The sequence below is a fragment of the Diadema antillarum genome, unplaced genomic scaffold (genome assembly GCF_040938485.1).
Source record: "Diadema antillarum isolate AM-2024a unplaced genomic scaffold, OU_Dant_1.0 seq00001039_RagTag, whole genome shotgun sequence".
NCBI classification, from domain to species: Eukaryota; Metazoa; Echinodermata; class Echinoidea; order Diadematoida; family Diadematidae; genus Diadema; species Diadema antillarum.
Window position 1 is genome coordinate 134,879 of NW_027271870.1, and position 21,035 is coordinate 155,913.

The 21,035-nt window shown below is 40.7% G+C and overlaps 1 protein-coding gene across 1 annotated transcript in view; it reads right to left on the reverse strand.

Moving 5' to 3' along the window:
• Positions 1–20,785, reverse strand: part of LOC139742942 (kinesin-like protein KIF11) — a 35,842-nt gene extending 15,057 nt beyond the window's left edge. The window contains exons 1-15 of the mRNA XM_071653450.1: positions 20,676–20,785; positions 18,185–18,314; positions 17,252–17,349; positions 16,550–16,628; positions 15,894–16,076; positions 13,913–14,037; positions 11,657–11,814; positions 10,733–10,811; positions 8,321–8,417; positions 7,653–7,748; positions 6,958–7,046; positions 6,515–6,602; positions 5,632–5,745; positions 5,122–5,217; positions 4,426–4,633 (exon numbers count right to left, since the gene is read on the reverse strand). Of these exons, the coding sequence (XP_071509551.1) occupies positions 4,426–4,633; positions 5,122–5,217; positions 5,632–5,745; positions 6,515–6,602; positions 6,958–7,046; positions 7,653–7,748; positions 8,321–8,417; positions 10,733–10,811; positions 11,657–11,814; positions 13,913–14,037; positions 15,894–16,076; positions 16,550–16,628; positions 17,252–17,349; positions 18,185–18,314; positions 20,676–20,737 (1,702 nt within the window). The 5' untranslated portion in view covers positions 20,738–20,785. The remainder of the gene's footprint in view (positions 1–4,425; positions 4,634–5,121; positions 5,218–5,631; positions 5,746–6,514; positions 6,603–6,957; positions 7,047–7,652; positions 7,749–8,320; positions 8,418–10,732; positions 10,812–11,656; positions 11,815–13,912; positions 14,038–15,893; positions 16,077–16,549; positions 16,629–17,251; positions 17,350–18,184; positions 18,315–20,675) is intronic.
• Positions 20,786–21,035: the final 250 nt, after the last annotated feature.

The window sequence follows — 21,035 nt, forward strand, 5'->3', positions numbered from 1 at the left end:
CTGGCAGACATTTGGCACCTGGTTTGCATCCACTATGGGTTTGATAGACAGGTAGTTGATCATGACATACCGGTACGTAACTGTGATTTTGTTGATGGTGAATCTGTTGCCAGTGATGATGAACCAGTTAATGATGTTGGGCCATTAGAGGATTATAATGATAGTGAACTGAGAATCATTGATGAGTCTGAATACGAGATTGGGCCCAGAGCAAATAAAGAAAGCAATCATGATTGGTTGAATGTGAGAAGGGTAGATAATGGGATAAGTTATGCCAGATCTAGTCACAATTTGGATGAGTCACAAAGTGAACTGACTAGCAGTACCAGTTGGGATATGTCTGTTGGACGCGTTGTACGTGTAGCTCTACCCATTGGTTGCACAGGATCTAGATCTGTTGCAGACTGTGATCATGATCATACCGCTGTTCCCCCTTATGGTCTAGGCCAACATGGCACGTACACTGACAAGAAGTTGGTAGTAGATAAAGTCGAGCTCCCTGATGACATTCCCAATATTCCTGGTGATCATAAGCATGTGGAGAGTGTGTCAGTGTTAGATGAGGGTATTCTCGGATATTCTCATGGTCTTGAACTCGCTCTTGGATACGACTGCCCTTGTCACATGTTGGCACATTTTGGTTTGTCAGAAATCAGTAATGTTGAGTTTACTGCCAATGTTGACAACTGTTTTAGTTGTGTTGGGCCAGTAGAGAAGGGTGAAACTGTCAAAGAAGCAGAGTTTTGTGGTAGCGTCCCTGTATAGTGCAGGCTCAGTTCTCTTCTTCTTGTGTCGATGAGTCCCAGTGTTCTGTAATGCTGCACTCTAGGCGTACACACACTCAGCATTCACACTCACGCAACATGCACGCTGTATTTGGTAGCGAACATCACGATTTCGCCATCACGCAGAACACCGGTCCAGCCAATGCCTTGAGCACACATCATCCGGATCTGTACGTGGACCAGCCTGAGCCATTTCCACGTCAGCCATCACCGCTCGATAGTCCACCCCCCACACTGGGTGCTACTCACAAGCACGTTACGGCAGACGGCCAGCTCTATCCGTGTGTTGATGCTCCCCAGCCCCACACAGACCAGGTCCAGCTCATTGCAGTTCCTGATCATCCTTGTCTCTGGGATACACGTCCACAACATCTCTGGCGCAAAGCAGCGCAGTCTATCCTTGATGACGCTCACATCTTCATGTACCAGCCAACCAGTCCCGTCCACCCCACCCCCATTATGGTCGATGTCGAGGGAACTCCACTTCAGCTTGATATGAATCAGGCTCCTCCAGGCCGCCCTCCTGACACCCCCGCTGATGGGATCCACCTTCAGCTCAATGTGAATCGGGCCCCTACAAACTGTCCTGATTACCCTGCTGATGGGACCCACCTTCGGCTCGATGTGAATCGGTCTCCTCTAGGCCGCCCTCCTGACACCCCCGCTGATGGGACCCACCTTCAGCTCGATGTGAATCGGGCCCCTACAAACTGTCCTGATTACCCTGCTGATGGGACCCACCTTCGGCTCGATGTGAATCGGTCTCCTCTAGGCCGCCCTCCTGACACCCCCGCTGATGGGACCCACCTTCAACTCGATGTGAATCGGGCTCCTACAAACCCTCCTCCTGATACCCCTGCTGATGGGACCCACCTTCAGCTTGATGTGAATCGGGCTCCTTCAGACCGCCCTCCTGATATTCCTGCTGATGGGACCCTCCGTCAGCTCGATGTGAATCGGGCTCCTACAAACCCTCCTCCTGATACCCCTGCTGATGGGACCCACCTTCAGCTCGATGTGAATCGGGCTCCTTCAGGCTGCCCTCCTGATACCCCTGCTGATGGGACCCACCTTCAGCTCGATGTGAATCGGGCTCCTACAGGCCGCCCTCCCGATACCCCCGGCTGCCAGCAGACAAGCGGTTCTTACTCCACCCCTCCTGTTCCTGACACCATTGCGACCCTTTCTCCAGGCCGCCCCCCTGATGTCCTTGACTATCACCCTGCCTGTGGTGCTACCTTTGTTGCTGTCAAGGGTAGCTGTTGTGGAACCTACCTCCTGTGTGACAACATGTCATCTCCTCCAGGTCGTCCTCCGGACATTCTGCAAAATGACATCACCACCACTGCAGCACTAGGGTTGCTGTTACTGTATCTTTGCATACCAATGAAGATGCCTGAGATCATCTGCACTATCTTGCCACAATATCTCGTAAGTGTCTCGGTGCTAACTCAATCCATGTTTGCTGCCTTGCACTGATCATTGTACAGCATGTTTCTGGCACTGGACTGTTAAAACATGTTTTAGTTGCAGGCTTTGCCTTTTTGCTTTGAAATGTTAACGCATTTATCAGAAACGATGATGTATTTTTGCATATTTTTGATAGTTATGGTAGCCTGCCGGCTGTTTTGTATGTTGATTCATTTCTTCATACCACTTATGACTGAGCAGACAGTTTTGTTGAAATCCTTCTTGCTTGTTTAATACACATGCATATGGTGCTCGGATTTATATATTATGTGTATGTAGGTTCTACATATTTACCAATCATTTCCTGTTTGTACTGAGTGTTGGTAAAGTATGACTTTATCATTTGTGCAGGTTGTCGGAATTTTTGTGTGTACTTTGTTTTATTGTCTCTTACGCTCATACTCGTACACTTGAAAAGAACTTTCTGTGAATTTGTTGATGTTTTGTTTAGAATATTACAGCACTACTGTAATGTTGTTAATGGGATTTTTTTTTCTCCATTGGGAGGTATTTTATTGACCACTGTATTTTTGAAGGCTTTAGTGATATAAGTATTTTGGTGTACTCTTATCGTTTATGTACATGTCGTATGCTGTGATGATACAGTTTTGATTAGTTTTATGTCTGTGGTTATTTTTTCTAATTCACAGTCCTGAATAGTTCAGGGGAAGGGATATGGAACGTGGTAAAAGAAGGGAAGAGCGTATAGCTAACAATGCACTTATACAGTGTACTTGTTTTATGGGGGCAAATATGTATAGAAGTTCGGGTAGTGAAAGAACAGATGAGATAAGGGAAGTAGTGTGTGTGGATAGGACCAATGAAGATATTATGACAGAAGAATAAAGAGAAGTTATGATGTGTATACAGAAGCCACAGTGTTTTGATAGGACAGAAGATTATAGAGAAGTTATGTTGTATTGATAGGATAAAATGATTAAGTTATATGTTATTAGAGGGAAAGAATGATGTTATGATTTAATGGATAGTATACAGTAATTGACTACTGTCATAGGACAAAAGAATGTCAGATGTGGTGAGGTACAATGTAATGACAGGACAGAGTAATGTACAGAAATTTTAGTGTAATGAAAGAAAATGCTGAAAGTTGTATGGATGAGAAGAAGGGAGATAATTTTATGAGTTATTCGCAGTTTTTTGATGCATTCTGAATATGTTAAAGTGTAGTATACAGCACTTACAATACATAAGTGTATGTTGTATTATATTTTGGAGATATACAATGGTTCGGTGAATGTAGGGTTTTTTTATTTAGGGGTTCCAGTTTGGGCTTACTGGATTGATAAAAACAGTTCGCATACTATCCCCTCTCCTTTTATGGAATACGGTGTTAGATGTTGTGTGATGGTACATGTGTATTGTGATGTTAGCGCTACACTCGTACTACGGTCAATCCTTGTTTTTTTGGTTTGATTGGCTAATTATATAAATTGTCAGAAGATAGTAGATATTGGATGCATACAAGTACTGCTTGAGTTATTTTTGAACGTGTTTGTATAATATGTATGGCAGTACACCTGTAGTTCAGAATATAGTACCTCACAAGTTTTTTAGTATTTTTATAGTTTATACAATAGGCCTGTATATACGTGAAAGGTAAAAGATGACATATTAAAGAAAGTTTGGTGAAGTAAAAGGTTGCTTTGATGCTAACATCATACACGTGTGATTTTACACGTCTTATGTGGGGTTGTGTAACACGTGACATTATATTTATTGTTAGTTATTTCTAATAGAAAGTTCTGTCTCAAAAGCAACACATGTTTGCACTACGTACAATACATATTGCTTTTAGTTTGTTGGAGTACGGTACAAAGTGTTCCCATACTTGTGATACATTATTCCGCACTACGTACAGTACATATTGCTTTTAGTTTGTTGGAGTACAAAGTGTTCCCATATGTATTCATTATTCATGGTATGCACATGTTTGCACCATTCCCAAGAGAGGAAGGAAAAACAGAAAGAAAGAAAGTCGTCACGCCAGTATATATTGTGTGTTGTTTAGACGCCCTCTAGAGGCGACTGTATTGTAACCATGTTTCAGCCTGGATCTCCAATAAAGTGGAGTGTTCTTTTCGCATCCTAAATCCGATGTGTTATGTTTGTCTGTTTTACGGTAATGGGGCAATAAAAAGGACTGGCATACCAAACTGCTGTTCCATGTCTCTGCATTTCCCCTGCTGCTCTCCTTGGAACTGCTGAAGGGCCTTCTTGATGCCCTGGGTGTGCGACTGAAAGTCCTGTCGGAAAACGTCCTTCACCGAGATGTTGTGGGACTCGACGTTCCTCTTCCGGTCGAGTTTGGCGTGAAGGCCGCCGACATCGGCCACACTGCTGTCTGCCGTGGACAGGAGCTGGGGAAATACGAATGAAAGACAAATGAAGTGCGGGAGAGTTTGCAAAATATACTTTATCTGGGAAGGACCAATTACAGTGAGAGTGTGCATGAATTTACTGAACAAGGTCCATGGAGGGTCAATGCACATGGGTCAACTTACTTTCATCGGCAGATGAGTAGACATTAGACACTGCAAAGAAATTAGAATCATGCAAGGTCTGAGCTAAATGCTCTTGGTGTTTCCTGGAAGTATTAGTTTGAGCTGTGATATGATAAAGTTGAATATGAAAGTGTTGTTTTCCTAGCTTTGCCTACGTGTATGGTGGGCATTTAAATAACCCTGTCAACATTTGGAAAGATGCAATGATTTAATGACATAATGGTAAATACAAACATGCATACACACATACACACACACACACACACACACACACACACAAAATATACATATTGAACATGACATTCAGTACAGAACAAAAATGCTCATACAGTTATCAACCTCACCTCCTTGGCCTGGCTCATGAGCTGCACTTCAGATGCGACATGCTTGGATACCAAGTGGCACTGTTCATCGCGATCTTGGGTTGTGACCTCCAAGTCCTGCCAAGGAAAGTGAACATCAGTGATATACAGTGCACTCCCATTATACCGAACATGCTTACATGTATAACAAATTTCTGGTTACAACTAAGTAAAAATTCAGGCTGCAACATTATTCACGCTAAGTATTTTTATTGTTTATCTGTTTGGTTAAAACGAAATCTTTATAAAATGAAAGAAATCTGCTGGTCTCGAGGACTTCATTATAACGGGAATCCGCTGCATCAAAAATGGAAACTCCTGCATTAACAAATGTTGAGGATTGCTAAATAATATTTCCATTGAAAGTAATAAACACTTTGATCCTTCATTCACTGAATGTGATAGAGCAAAAAGAAAAAAAAAAATGAATGGTAAATTCTTGAAAAGAGAACAGGAGGGGCTAGATGTACAGTTGTGTCTTTGAAGCATTACCTTTTCTGTTTTATGGAGGGTGTCTGTTGTTTCTTCAAGGTTCTTGGTGGTGACCTCAAGTTCTTCTGTTCGCTCTTCAAGCTCCTTCCTGGTGAACTCAAAGAGTTCATTGATCTTCAAACACAATGAGGCATGTTAAGTTTGGAGTTAATAGTGCAAGTTATGAACAAAATGCTGACGGTCTAATTAAAATAAAGCAAGGTATTTTGGGGAAAAAGGAATGTATGGGGCATGGCCACACCCTGAGAGGGTATCAGGGCAACTACCCCCCGAGGGCAATTACCTCCTGGCTAAATACTTGTTAGTGATAAGGTTAGAGTAAAAATTACGGTTAGGGTTAGGTTTAGAGCATATAGAGTTTGGGTTAGGGTTGGGTTTAGGTTCAGGATTAGGTTTAGGGTGAGGGTATCGAAGGGTTCAGATTATTACCCACGAGGTGATTGCCGTAGACTCCCTGAGACCTATGAGAAAGCCCATGTTGGAAGCTATTTGCCGAATAATTTGACATCGCACCTTACCCCCGTAAAGGTTTGAAGCACCACCATTGCTCCAGATTAACATACAATATTTCAATGGAACATATCATTCTGGAAAAAAGAAGTTGCTATGACAATTGCTCAGCTGTGACATGTGACAGCACTGAGTGGAGACCAGGGTCCCATTTCATAAAATTTGCTATCAGTGATAACTGCCAGATTTCTATAACAAATTTGCTCTCAGTCAATCAGCTGCAAGGATTTCAGTAGCCTATAACAACTACGACAACTTGTCACTGATAACAAGTTTTATGAAACGGGGCTCTGGCCTCCACCTTTACCACATTGCTGATTGCATTAGTTGGGTCGTGAATCTCGTGGCTCTGGAATAGGACGGGCCTTCTTACCTTGGCCATCTCTGCTGTCAGCCCTTCAATCTTCTCCTCCAAGTCCTTGATGAGGGCTTTCTGAGAAACGATGGACGTCTCCATGGACCTGTGACATCACGACAGATAGCCAATCGCCAAAGAAATGCAACACAGAGAATACATCACTCACTCAAACTGAGAAATGGACTAAAGAAGTTTCACATTCAGATCTAGGAAAACACAATGATGGATGTTAAACATCAACATTTACTGGTTTCACAACAAGAAGCTTCTTTGGTTTGGCTTGTGCAATTTTATGAAATACACAACATGGCCTTGTCTCATCCACAACAATCCTAGATAGAAATGACATATGGGAAGGCTAAAGGAAGGACAAGAAGAAAATGAAAAAGAAAAAGGAGATGAAAATAAAAGAGGAGAAAAAAAGAAGACAAAGAAGACATATTACATGTACCACATACCTGTAGTTTTCCTCTGAAAGGAAAATTCCATTCTTTTCTCTGGCTGCAAATAGGTCTCTCCGCAGCCGTTCAATCTCTTCTGTGTATTCCTGGTTTATGATAGAGAGAGAGAGAGAGATAAAACACATAACTTTTATTTAAGATCTTGATCAAAAGCTTCCTTAATGAAACCTTAGTCCTACTGGATTAATAACATAAAAGAATATTAGAAAGGTCCTGAATGTGCTTAGCAACAATTTCAGGATAACATCAAAAAAGGGAAAGTTTCTGCCACTGTTTGTCACACATACACAGAGACTGCTGGCAGTACATAATATCACAAATATGCTTGGATATCACTGAAAAACACCATTTTGGCACTGATACAAAAAATGTTCGAGGGTCATATGCACATGGAATATAGCTTCATATGAAAGTCTAAAGTTTATCCCTAAGCAAACTGAAATATCTATCAGTATCAATGACAGTGCCATATGATAAAATTGCTATGTTTACCACATTTTGGACTGATGTAATATGACTTTCATTTAAAGCATGTTGTAGGCATTTTGTGGCTCATCTCCTGTGCAATAAACTGTGTTAGAAAGACAACTATCAGCTCCTTCCTTTGGAAGTGTAAGATACATCATAATCGTCATGTTCTAGGATCATTTTCTTTATTTAAAGGCAGGAATATGCATGCATGCAGTACACACCTTAATGAGGGATTTCTTGGTAAGCTTCTGGTTGACTTCGGGTCTATTTGTGATGTGCTTGGCTCTGTGTGCATAGTCCAAGGTGCTGAGTGTTTCCTGTACGATACATACGTGAACATGGAAAACACAAAAATATGGTCAATGGACAATAGGCACTATCAGTAACTCAGCTGTTACAATGGAAAATACAAGAATGTCTTGCTAAGTCCTGCAGTTCTATTTTAGTCTGGTTGTTTTGTTTTCTTATGCTACCACAACATATTTTTTCATAGACAAGACTTTCTTGCAAAAGCAAATTTCATATCCTAATGATGAAACACAGGTTTCTGCACCAATCAAAGATGTGAGATGCTGTGTGTCAAATCTGGGACAAACACACCAACATAATGATCTGTGTGTATTTCTTTCTTTCTTTAAAGAATACATGTACTTGCAGAAAGGTGTGACCTTGGGCAATACATATCTTCAGAAAACATTAACATCTTGTTCTCTTCAATTGATTATAAATGCGCATATAAGTACAGCTATTGGCAATACCTCAACTCTATAAACATGAAGCAAAGGATCATGGATATCCTCACGTTGTCTAAATGTCACTTGCAACAGAAATGGAAATGAGTCAGTTTAAATGTCACTAGCAATAAAACTGGGAATGAGTGTGGAAATACCTCTACGTTGATGGAAGCTGGAGACACAGTGGCAATGATCGATGTCTTGGTCCTGCCTCCAAGAGAGTCCTGCAAGATCCTGGTCAATTTGCTTTCCCTGTGCAGTGAGGGGAATGGCAGGGGATAAAAGGTGTGTAAAAGTTACCGAGATACAAATGAATCAATACTTTCCAGTACTGGAACATATGTCCTCCAACTACCTGTCAGTGAACAGGGTTACATAATCCCTGTCACCCATAATAGGGAGCTTTAGATTTTAGACGCGCGGACGTTCAAAGGAAAAAAATATGTTCTGAGCTTGCGCAGTAGCGCGCGTAAAGTCAATCTATTTTTAGCTTGCGTCGCCCGAGTTGTTTACTACGCGTACTGGGTTGTTTTCACGTCCGCACAGTTTGCGACGTAGAGAGCTTCTTGATGCACTGATCATATGGGGGCGCGATTTTATTTTTTATACGTTGCGTCCCAGCGTAATCTAAAGCTACTTTTCCACACGACGCAGGGAGAGGAGAACGTCCAGCGCAAGCGTTGGCTCAAACGTCCGCGCGTCAAAATCTAAAGCTCCCTAATGTCTTTTTCTTGGTTTCATTTGGGATTTAGGCATCATTCTGCTCGAACTGATGGTCTAATCTTATATCAAGGCCTAATAAAGGGGGGGGGGTGGGAGAGAATTCAGCAAATCATCAATGCTAATCAAATACCATAGAAATTCATAACCACATGCTTGGGAGATATAGGGTAAAGAGGAGTAGCAATAAATACACTTAAAGGACAAGTTCACCTTCATAAACATAAGGATTGAAAAAATGCAACAATATTAGTAGAACACATCAGTGAAAGTTTGAGGAAAATTGCACAATCGATGCAAAAGTTATGAATTTTTTTTTATTTTTGTGTTGGAACCGCTGGATGAGGAGACTACTACAGCTTGTGAGTCATATGCGTACAACAGTATAAAGAAAATGTAAAAGAAAATTCAACATATTTTCACTTTTTTGGCATAATAAAAGTGCACTTGACTTGCCTCTTTCTAAAGGCAGGGGGAATAATATTACCCATAACATTTGTCGGTAACGAGTCAGGGGAATGTGTACTTTTTTCAAAAGATGGAATTTTGTGAAATTCTCTTTATATTTTCCTTATATTGTTGTACGCATGTGACATCTAAGTTATTCATACACTGCAGTAGTCTTCTCATCCAGCGGGTACTGCACAAAAACTTCAAAAATTCATAACTCTTGAACGGATTGTCTGATTTTCCTCAAACTTTCAATGATGTGTTCTACTAATATTGCTACATTCTCTCAATCCTTATGTTTATGAAGGTGAACTTGTCCTTTAAGGGGATTACAATAATATCGGATGAGAATAAGCTTTAGGAACATGATGGAAAGTAACATCCATGTTAGTCAGCTTTGGGTATGTGGTACAAACTGGCTTAACCCTAACTGCACTGGGGGGGGGCCTCGGAGGCCCCCCCTCGACATTTCGCACGATTACTCTGCAACACGCAATGCTCTCGCCGCGATGCTCCATGACTTTTTTCTTTTGAGTTTCCCGCACATTTTGACACCAAATTTGTGACGCCTGGGGGTACGGTTCTGAAGTTACATGACTTTTTGAACATGCACGTGAGGCCAAAAATGGCTAAAAAATGTGATTTTGTGTACAAAGTCAATGCAAATTTAGTTTTTTTCACATGGTTCATATAAATATGCTTATTTTTACTCTCAATGGCTAAAATTAGTTTGTTTTAGGAGTATTATGCCTCAAAAAGTGTCTGTGACAAATTTTGTTACAAAAAACAACAAAAACAAAAGGTCGAAAAAACAAGGAAATACATAAGAAATTCATGAAACAATAAAATAAATTAAAATACCGAATTTTTTTTCAAGTACATTTGCTAAGAATGCCACAAAGAATATCTATACCAAAAATGAGCACTTTTGGAGCTTTATTTACTGATTTAGATGAAAGATTCTGATTTCTCGCATAAATTATCATAATCAATCAAAATAAAATAAAAGAAGACTATTTTCTAAAATTTAAAAACACGATCTGGTAGATTACATCGCACACTACCATTGTGCAAAGTTCCGCGGCGATCACGCTATCCACGGCCGAGATCTTAGGGGGGCCCTTGAGGCCCTCCCCCCCAGTCTTTCGAGCCACCAAAATAGCCCAGTCTTTTTAGGGTTAAGGAGAGAAAAAAAAAAACAATTATACACACACAAATAATTTTCCTTAGATGCCATGTGCCATTTGTCAAACTGAAAACATGGTCAAAGGGATTTAAGAAATTTCAAAGTGCTGAAGCGTGACCTGGTACAAATTTGGCTGATTCTAGATGTAAAACAAATGAAGATCAGCCCACAAAAGGTACAAAGTCTGGGAAGGAGAAACAAATGCTTGTACCTATATGGGACGTGAGGTGCATGCTCCACAAGTGCAGTGATCACTCTGCCCAGGGTCAGCAAACTCTGGTTGATGTTGCCTGTGAACACATTAAAAAATGAATAAAAGTGAAATAGAGTTGGGGTCATCCCATCAGTGGCCCTAGCTGATGCATGGAAATCCTGAACTACGCAAGAGTATGAGCATGATTCTACGAGGGTATGATGACAACTTGATGCTAATTTATCATGGATTATAACAGGATTTTGAAAGGGGCAGGGTCAGAAATTTCAATAACTGTGGACTTTGAGGTTCAATAGGTGTCAATAACCCTGCGTTCACATTAGACCCCACATAGAAGGGACAGTCACTACTACTAGACTATCTTATCTTTTCTTTTTTTTTAAACGACCGACTTTCCACACTGCTATCTCGATTGTCCCCGAACTGCGGGGCCAATGGGGACTTGGGGCGAGCCCTGCCATTTGAAACTAGACTTTGTGCATGCACACATTTGATGATCGCAGCTTGGCATTATCAATTACGGCCAAAGGTCACTCTCCTCTCCAAATTTTGCCCACAGACCCGACTTGCTTCGCAGGGATGGGGGGACAATTTCCAGTGAGCATCAACCCTATGGTTTTGGAAGGGAAAGTCCTGCAGTGTGGGACTTCCCCTTCGATTCAGGGACTAATGGTAACGAAGGGTAAGTACCATTATGTGATGGAAAATAAACATCAAAATACAAATACATGATCACATCTTAACATTACAGTCTGCAGCTAGGTAAATGTGCTACATGCTATCATAATGTGTAAAAGTATTGTAGGGGTGTAAATTATGAAGTTACAAGCATTACAATCTCCTCACTATCTAAAACAGAGAATCAAGAACGCAGGATTCCGTCATTCAACACTGAACAGCAAGAGAATGTGATGGTCTTACCAGCTTCCCTGGCTCGCTTGTCCACGGCCCCTGAGCGGCCAATGTTCTCACTCCCAGCTAGATCCACCAGGTGAAGCTTGCCTGTCTTCAGCAACTCTTCCCCATCGATGGAGTTCTCTTTGATGTGGATGGTGACTGAAAACACCGAGTGTGAACGACTGGAAGACACAACAGCAATACATGAGTCAAATGAATTTGAGGTTTCCCATCCTGTTTGTTGTTGTTTTTTCTTTTCTTTTTTTTTTCAATGAATGATAACTGCTAATTCTTCCAAAAATTCAGAATTCTTCCAAATCTCCCTGGAGACTTCTGTCATGTGGAATGCAGTATTTTGTGAGCAGATAATGTGTTGCAGCAGATATGCCTCAGGTCAATGACACAATTCAGGGGTCGCACTTAACTTAGAACTACTACTTAGAATCAATTTTGACACTGAAGCAATATTTTGGCTAGCCAGACGGACTAGTAACTTCAGAATTTTTCGATTTTTAGCTAGTCCGACGTGATTTCGGGTGGCCAATGGCCAGCGGACCATCGCCAATTTCGAACCCTGCAATTGTATTCAAAGAGAGTCATTGCTGGAGGCAGTCATTGTGTTTTTCAAATGTTGTTTGAATTTTCTGTTACTTAACCCTTTTTTATAAAGACTGGGGGTCCTAAAGGGCCCCCCCCCTTAAGATCTCAGCCGTGGATCGCACGATCGCCGCGGAAATTTGCACAATGGTAGTGTGCGATGTAATGTACAAGATCGTATATTTAAATTTTACAAAATGGTCATTTATTTTATTTTGATTAATTATGCTAATTTATGCTAGAAATCAGACTCTTTGATCTACATCAGTAAATAAAGCTCCAAAGTGTTCATTTTTGGTCTAATTATTCTTTGTGACATTTTTTGCAAATGTACTTTAAAAAAATTCGATATCAAAATCAATTTCCTATTCATTTTATTGTTTTATAATAATAACAATAATACAGTGCACTCCCGTTACAACGAACACGGTTATAACGAAATTTCGTTATAACGAAGTAAATCTTCTTGTCCCAAAATTATCACCATTAAAGTCTATGGTACAAAATTCGCTTATAACGAACACGGTTATAGCGAAATTTCCGTTATAACGAAGTCTTTTTTGAGCGCCACAGACAAAGAAAAACAAAAGAAATGTGCTCCGTTATAACGAAATGCGAATTGCTTTCGAAAATACGAGGCGGAACAAGCATATATAGCGTCTCTGCATGGGTAAACGCTTCTCACCACTGTGTGTTCGCTCCTTGTGTGTCACGCACAGTTTCTGAGGGGAACTTGCGTTTATCATTGAAATACAGTTATCCCATCACATTTCACATAGCTTTCCAGTGTATGATGAGTATTCAGCATGTGGTTTCCTTGTTTTCGTTATATATTGTATTTGTTCGGTTATAACGAAATTTCGTTATAACGAAAGAAAACTGCCGGCCCCGAGCATTTCGTTATAACGGGAGTGCACTGTAATTAGACAAATTTGTATAGCGCAGCTACTATGTAAATATACTCTACTGCGCTGTGATGTAACAGAGCGCCTGACATTGTCACTGATTAGAGACACGAAAAATGGATAACAAATTAATCAAAGGCTTCTGAAAAAAGATAAGTCTTCAATAAAGATTTGAAGACAACAACTGATGATGCCTTCCTCAGTTTCTCAGGTAATTTATTCCAAAGTTTTGGAGCAGCACAGCTGAAGGCACAATCCCCCAAAGTTACTTTCGTTTTTAAGTGAGATTGCTTTAGAAGCAACTTATCCTGTGTACTTCGTAAATTATGAGAATATGAGTGTGATTTCATTGATATCAATTCTGATAAATAACCAGGTGCTTGACCATGCAATACTTTATAAACAAATATCAAAATTTTAAATACAATTCTCTGTCTTACTGGCAACCAATGTAATTTCATCAAAACAGGTGTAATATGTGAAAATTTTGACGAACTGGACACAAGTCTCGCACATGCATTCTGCACACACTGAAGCTTGCTTATCTGTGAATCTGTGAATCTTATGAATTTCTTGTGTATTTCTTTGTTTTTCCGACCTTTTGTTTTTGTTGTTTTAACAAAATTTGTGGCAGACACTTTTTGAACCATAATACTCCTAAAACAAATTGATTTTAGCCATTGAGAGTAAAAATAAGCATATTTATGTGAACCATGAGAAAAAACTCAATTTGCATTGACTTTGTACACAAAACACACAAAAGTGGAAAGCGGCCTACCTGGAATGAGCGTTCATGAGTGTTGCTGCAGTCTGCCTCTTGGCGGCGCCCTTTCCAAGAATAGCGTAAACCTCATCTTTGCTGTGGACTGTCACTTCTTCCAGTCCTTGGATGACAACGGAACCCTGAATCAGATATTGATAGATAGATAGATTGATATGAGAATTAGCTGAGCATCAACAACATAAACATCACTCAATTTATACCATAATTTGACTGAAACTAGAAATATATCAAACCATATCCACTTAGGACCATTGCCCAGGTCCATCGTAGTGAAGTATTGCATATGTCTGCAAGTACAGCTGCAAATGATAGACATAGATCTGCCTCATCTTGCATTATCATCAGTTGTACTGGCTACTTTTGAATAATTGGTAGGATTACTGAAACATGAAAGAATCATATGTAAGTAGGGTCTAGTGTGATGCAAAAATGTCTTAACATTTAACGTGAAGTTCAAACAGTGTACCAAAAATAAAAAATGAATACAACAAATTTGCAGAATCCATCGCATTACCACTTGACCAAACTACAAGCACTACCCCTGAATGCTTCCACACAGAGCAGTCAGACCACAGCACCCGATAATTCGCTCATATTTATTCAACTCGCATGCAAGCCCGCTCTAGGCTTGCATTCGTAATGAGCTGCGGAAGGGGATTTTGTCCATGGGCTTTCGGCAACAAAAATACACCTTATATTCACAAATTTGGTATCAAATCCAAGGAAAATATCTAAGCTACACTATCGTCACATGTTGCTCAAATTATTGTAAATGAAAAATATCATAGCGTAATTTGAGCTCAAAAGAATACCAAATTCACCTTGCGTCTCAATGAAAATGCATTTTTGGTAGCCCATCTCCTCATCTTTGTATCCATGTAAATATCTTGACAATTTGTTGCTTACTCCGGTTAGGAACCAGTAAAATATACATCGATGCCAGTGCTGGTCAGCTTGAAACCGTGCAATCTCAAGAGTAAGCTCTCTCGTTGGACAGCGCTTGCATTACATCATTACACTGCTATGGTTTCATGCAACGTGCGTGCAGAGTGCATGCTTGCATAGGCATGCGTGTAGATTTCTGAGCTTCGGACAGAAGCTAGAAGCTAGAAGCTTGGTACAGCGCGCTCAAATGCAAGCGCTGTCCAATGACAGAGCTCTTTTGTGCCTCTGTACACTTTGTGTGGAGCATACTTCCAGCTCAGGAGTGAATTTTACAAACATTTCAAAACAGAAAAACTAGTATAAATCATGCTTGCATCTCCTTGACTCCAATATATGGTGAGCATCTAAGTTTCCTCTCTACGAAAAAGCCAAAATCAGAAACAACAGTTTCTTAATCCGTTCAGGAACCAAAAAAGAACTTCAGATAACAAAATCTTCCGTGAAAAGCAGGTGAAATTTACCTATATTCAACTGATGATAACGTCATGACAAGAACCGATATTACACGCAAATTTGGTATTAAAATAAAAATCAAAGTTTGGGGAACAACTTAATGTGACTTGTAACCATAATGAAATCATGTAAAAGTCGCTGCACTGTGAAAACCATAGCCCTGTCAAACTCTCGCAAAATCTCGCACTCAAGAGACACCTTCAGAACGCAAAGATCGTCAACGAGAGTGCTGAATAAATCTTGTCGGATCAGCTCATTAGCATACGTGCTGCGGACTGACTGAGAGAGCATTCTGCAACCCTTGGTTAACTCCAGGTAATCCTACTCCCTACAGTGAGTGCACTCCTGTTATAATGAACATGAGTAAAACAAAATTTCGGATTCAATGAAGTTAGAATTCAGGTGTCAAAATCATCATCATCTATATTCTTATAAACTCGACAATGTATTTGTCTGGCTTGTTAGAAAAGATAAAATTGCCGCTCCTGTGAAACTGTGTTTTAAATTTCCCCTTAACAGGAGTGGCATGCACATTGCATGATGTGCGGGTCAACGTGATCAAGGTTTGCGTCCCAACCTTTCTGGCCGAGTCTTCAAAGATACGCAGCCTCATGGCATCCTCCTGAGACGACAGAAGATCGAAGAGCTCCTCATTATACAGCTCAAGGTAGGACACCCGCACGGAGAACTCCGCCTCCGACCCGCGCAGCTTCTCAAAGATCTGGTGCATGGCACGGGGGATGATGCCAGCCAGTGGATCCTAGGTGTCAAGAAAAGTAACGGTGCCTTAAAATCCACGTAAATTCAAATACAAGTTTCTATTGTCCTTATTCTATCAAATGATGGTGTGAATAAATAATCCATGGAAGCATGTTCCACTTGAATATGCTGGCAAATTCGTGGGCAAAATCAGTAATTTTTTCTTCTTTTTTTCTTAGAATCTGAAGCCAACAAAATAGAGGCAAAGCAGCAAGTATAGTGCCAATCAGTTTGCTTCCTTTTTTTTTAAGCAACAGATAGTTGAAATCACCTCTAGTACAGAATGAGATGCTTCGAAAACAATTACCCCACAGCTACATGTATCTTTGTCACACAAAACAGTAAATTCTGATATTCTTGAGATGTTTTTGGCATATATACGCGTGAGTTTGTGTGTGTGTTAGTGGGGGAAGGGGGGTGTGTAGACAAAGAAACAGGTGTGGTTTCCTGATAGTTGATCAATGAAATACGAACCGCTTCCCAAGATAAATCAGGATCTGGGGTCCTCTCTCCTTCCATTGTGAAAGTCTTGCCTGTGCCAGTCTGCCCGTAGCTGGGGAAAAAAAAAAGGAACAAATTGATGAATGGATTCAAATAATCATTCTGTGGCTGTTCAGAAAACTCACTTTTTGACACATAGTTCGATACAAGAGCACTCCTGACCCCAACCTCAAGAGTCAGGGGCATACCTTCACAGCTCTTCAGGGCCCAGTTGTCTGTTCATACAGGACCTTGCAGCGCTTCATGTGACTCATCATGCAACAATTTGATACTGAGCTCACTAAATGACATGGAGCATCAAAAAAGGATGCTTGACATGATGTAAAGTTGTGGTCACTAATGTTAAACAGCAACCTTGCACTGACATCTTGAAACTGGGCAACAACATGATTGTGTGTGTGTGTGTGTGTGTGTGTGGCACATGAGAAAAACTGCAATTGTTGAACTGCCATGAATTTGTTGGAAAATGGTGGCTCAATTTTACAAATCTTTCCATAAAGACTGTGAACAAAATTAAATACATCTGAAATTCCATGAACACAGAAAATGAAAATAGTATGGCGATTTGCAAAGAGGCCTATTGCAACTTTACACTGGAATTATTCAGAACTAGTCCCAATTTGCATGCTATCAAAGCATCTAAACATAACAAAAATTGGACAAGTAGGTACTCACGCAAAGACTGTACAGTTGTATCCTGTGAGCACTTCATCCAGAATGGGTACAACCACTGACTTGTAGACCTCAATCTGAGTTGACTTGGGCCCAAACACCTGCAGTTCAAGAGTACATTGTAGATGTAGTACTTTTAGTTGAATGATAGCATTTACCAATGTTGTATTTGACATCTCTAAACTAGCATTCTGATGAAGGCCAATATTCGTAATAATGTACCAAGGGTTGAATCAGTCTACTTGGCCAACTGTGGCTTTAGTTGCATCAATTGGGCAATAGGACAATTGAGCTTGTACGGCAGTGACTTGGTGTGAATACACACCTCACATGAATTTTCTACTTTTTTATCGGCGGTGCCTAGTGCTGAGATAGCAGCTGCACTGAACTTAAAATCACCCACTGTAGCTCAACCACATAAATTTACCCAACCATTGTCTTCAGTTCGTATGTCTGCTGCCATATGCCATTCACATTACAAAGTTACACATGTATGTCTATTGACATATAACCAGCCAAATTTGTTATAGATCTTTACTGGATTTTCACTTTCATCTTTAAATGAATTCAGAATCAGATTGCAAATCAAGATACAGTGTACATGCAAGGATAAAAAATAATGCATCTGCCTGCTGCAAAAAACATGCAGGATATTTTTTTTGTTAAAACAGAAAATTTTGCACAATTCATCAATAACTCTTGAGCTTGGCCCTAAAATAAATATGACTATAAAATAAAATAAAACCTTCATAGAATCAACACTTATCAATCAGATCAGAACAAAAACTACCACACTGCAAAGTATGAGCACTCTACCATATCACAACTAGACAACAGTTATAGCTGGTACAACTGCAAGTAGGCCCTACTACATTGTACAAGCAAGCACGTTTATTAAATAGACTTGTAGAAATCTTCTGACTACCAGTACTTTACCTTGTCAAATGTGTACGTCTTGGAAGAAATCTTCTCTGCAACCTCTGTGCTGACAGAAATCTCCTTCTTCACTGGTTTGACATCTAGGACGGAGTAGGAGCCTTGCTTCCTCTCACCTGAATTTATGGGCCTGACAGAGTTGTAAGAAACAAAGTTGATGCTCATCATACTCATTTGTCTGTCAACTCCAGATGTCATCTTTGTATTTAATACAGATCCATCAAGTCACGAGTACACAAAATTTTCTGTAAATTGGTGGACGCAGGGAAAAAACAATCAACAACAACACAACAATCACAGACTGTAATCAGGCTTCACATTTCACAGAGGAGAGTGATAACATCAAAAAAGTAAAAGACTCCTCGGGACAGACGCACAGATCTTCTGTCTACCCGAATGCGAACTGTACACAAGGGAGCACTCCAGCCTGGGGCTACAACAGTCTGTAGCTTACAATTTGTAGGTAGAATCTAGTCAGTGGTGGTAGAAAACTTGACCAAAAGATCAGTCTGGACAGTACAGTGTAGTTACATGTAGAATAGAAGGATTAGAAGTAACATCTTACATGTATCTTGTCATCGGGAGATCAACAGAGACTCAAAAACATAACTTTAGTTCACGGATTCCCCTCCTTTTAATACTTCTTCGGAGGCCTGAGGAGAGTCGTATGTAAATTTATTTTTTTTAAAGTTCTCCGAACAGACGTCAAATGAATTTTCTGTCTAACGCATGGGGGTAGAGAACTAGACAAAAAAAATGTTATATTGTTAAACATAGCATCGCCTACCAATTATAAATCAGTACAGTAGCCTATGTGAGTAGGGCCTGGTCCCTGGATGATCTAACATCAGTTGTGGTTATTCAGACATTGACTTACATAATACAATACATAAGACTAGATAGGGGCCTAAACAGGGCCGGCGCAGCCGTGGGGGCCGTGGGGGCCGTGGGGGCTCGGGCCCCCACACTTTTTGTGCACCATACAAAGGAATACATAAGGTGTCATCACTTTGGGCCCCCACACTTTTTTCAACCCGGAAGTACGTAAGCGGCACTAAAATAGAAATAGTAGAGATCTTGAAGTATGGCAGCGGTAAGGTTATGTGTTTTTTTCTCTGAAGACCTTTGTTCTATAACACCTGGAAATGGGAGGGGAGAGAATGAGGTGAGGACCTTTTTTTTTTTTTTTTGCTTGTCAGCTGAAGAAACCCGAAGTGGACGGGGAGAGATGAGCTGAGGACCTTTTTTTTTTTTTTTTGCTTCTTAGCTCATGAAACCCGGAAGTGGGCCCCCACACTTTTGAAAACACTGCGCCGGCCCTGTAAATGAACGGCAAATGAATAGGGCCCCAATCCCCTCCCTACTCTAACATTTACAAAGGATGGTTATTTAAATTAAAAATCGCCTAAAAGTAGACCCCCGATGAATACAGTAGATTCTAACCTTTATCGTTAGTCAACTGTTTGTTGGATATATTATGATTGATGGAAAGGGTCGTCCATCGATTAAATTCAAATCAACAATGTTGACGAGTGACGAACAGTTTCTTATCTTGTTTGTATGAAAATAAGTTGACCGAAACTTCTAAGATCGGTCTGTATCTGTCCGTCGGGGAATGTTCCGCGGAGACTGCGTCTGGCTTCACGGATCCCCTCCGTATCGAGGACAGCGTTAATGGCAAAATATAAAGGCAATAAAAGAGTCGGGAAGAGTCCTCCGGACAGACGGATCATTCTGTCTAGAAAATAAGCATCTCTACCGACAGTCAACCGAGTCTCGGAGCCCTGCACGAAGGCAGATGCACACAGTTTAAAGCAGTTACGTTACTGAGTAAATAACCCAACCCAAAGTGTCAAGTGTCACGGAGAGGTCAAGTGTCACGCGTAGCAGCAGCATCAAATTTTTTGAGCTCTCGTTCTTTAGGATTTTTAGCTTATTTTTCTGTTTTTTTGTGCTCAAACAATGTAGAGAAATTCACCCACAAAGGAAATTATCATACTCGTCGACTTCATGGAGAATTTTCCTATGAGAGGCCTAAATTCAGTAAGGATTGTCTTAAGTATTCCCTCTACGCTCGCACTATTCCAGAGTGGAACCTACTACCAGATAGTGTGAAAACGGCCCACAACCTTGACAAAGTTTAAAGCAGATCTATCAAATATAGATGTGTTTAGCATAACCCAAAAAGCACACTTTAAGATTTAATTGTTGCTGCTGCAAATGACCTCGACCACTGTACCGTGATAGCCCACCAGGGCGTTGTGTGCAGTATACAACCAGAACCAGAACCAGAAATCCAGCGACAGAGCTGCGTATTGCAAAACCATTTATGGTAAGCCCTCTGTACACAACACCAGTTATACTGTAGCAGTAGGACGAATGTGGCTGGCAACAATGCCTGAGCCGACATCACACCGTCACTCATTCGTTACAACTAACGTTACAAGAAACCAGTGTACGATACACAAAATGGAATACAACTGTACGTTACCTGCATCTCACAACCACTTGGATATTCTTTTCCTGCGGCGCTTTGATATTTCCTTTCACCATATTGAAAACTGCCGAGAAATTTAGCCTGAGAGATTATGATAAAATCACGACGTGGGGACCTCTGTCGCATCAGCAGCTAACTAGCGCTCGCTCGCTAGCGATGGTAAACACAAAACGTGCGAGAATTAAAACGTCCGCTTCAAAAAATGAATAGCCAATCACCAATCGTGGATACGTACGTACGTCACATCGAAGGAGGAGCTTAGCGGTGCGCGACCGACCGCTCGTAGTCACAGTGTGAGTGTAGTACGTATGTAGTATGTGCACAAACTAAAAGAGCGTGCGCTAAGACTAAGAG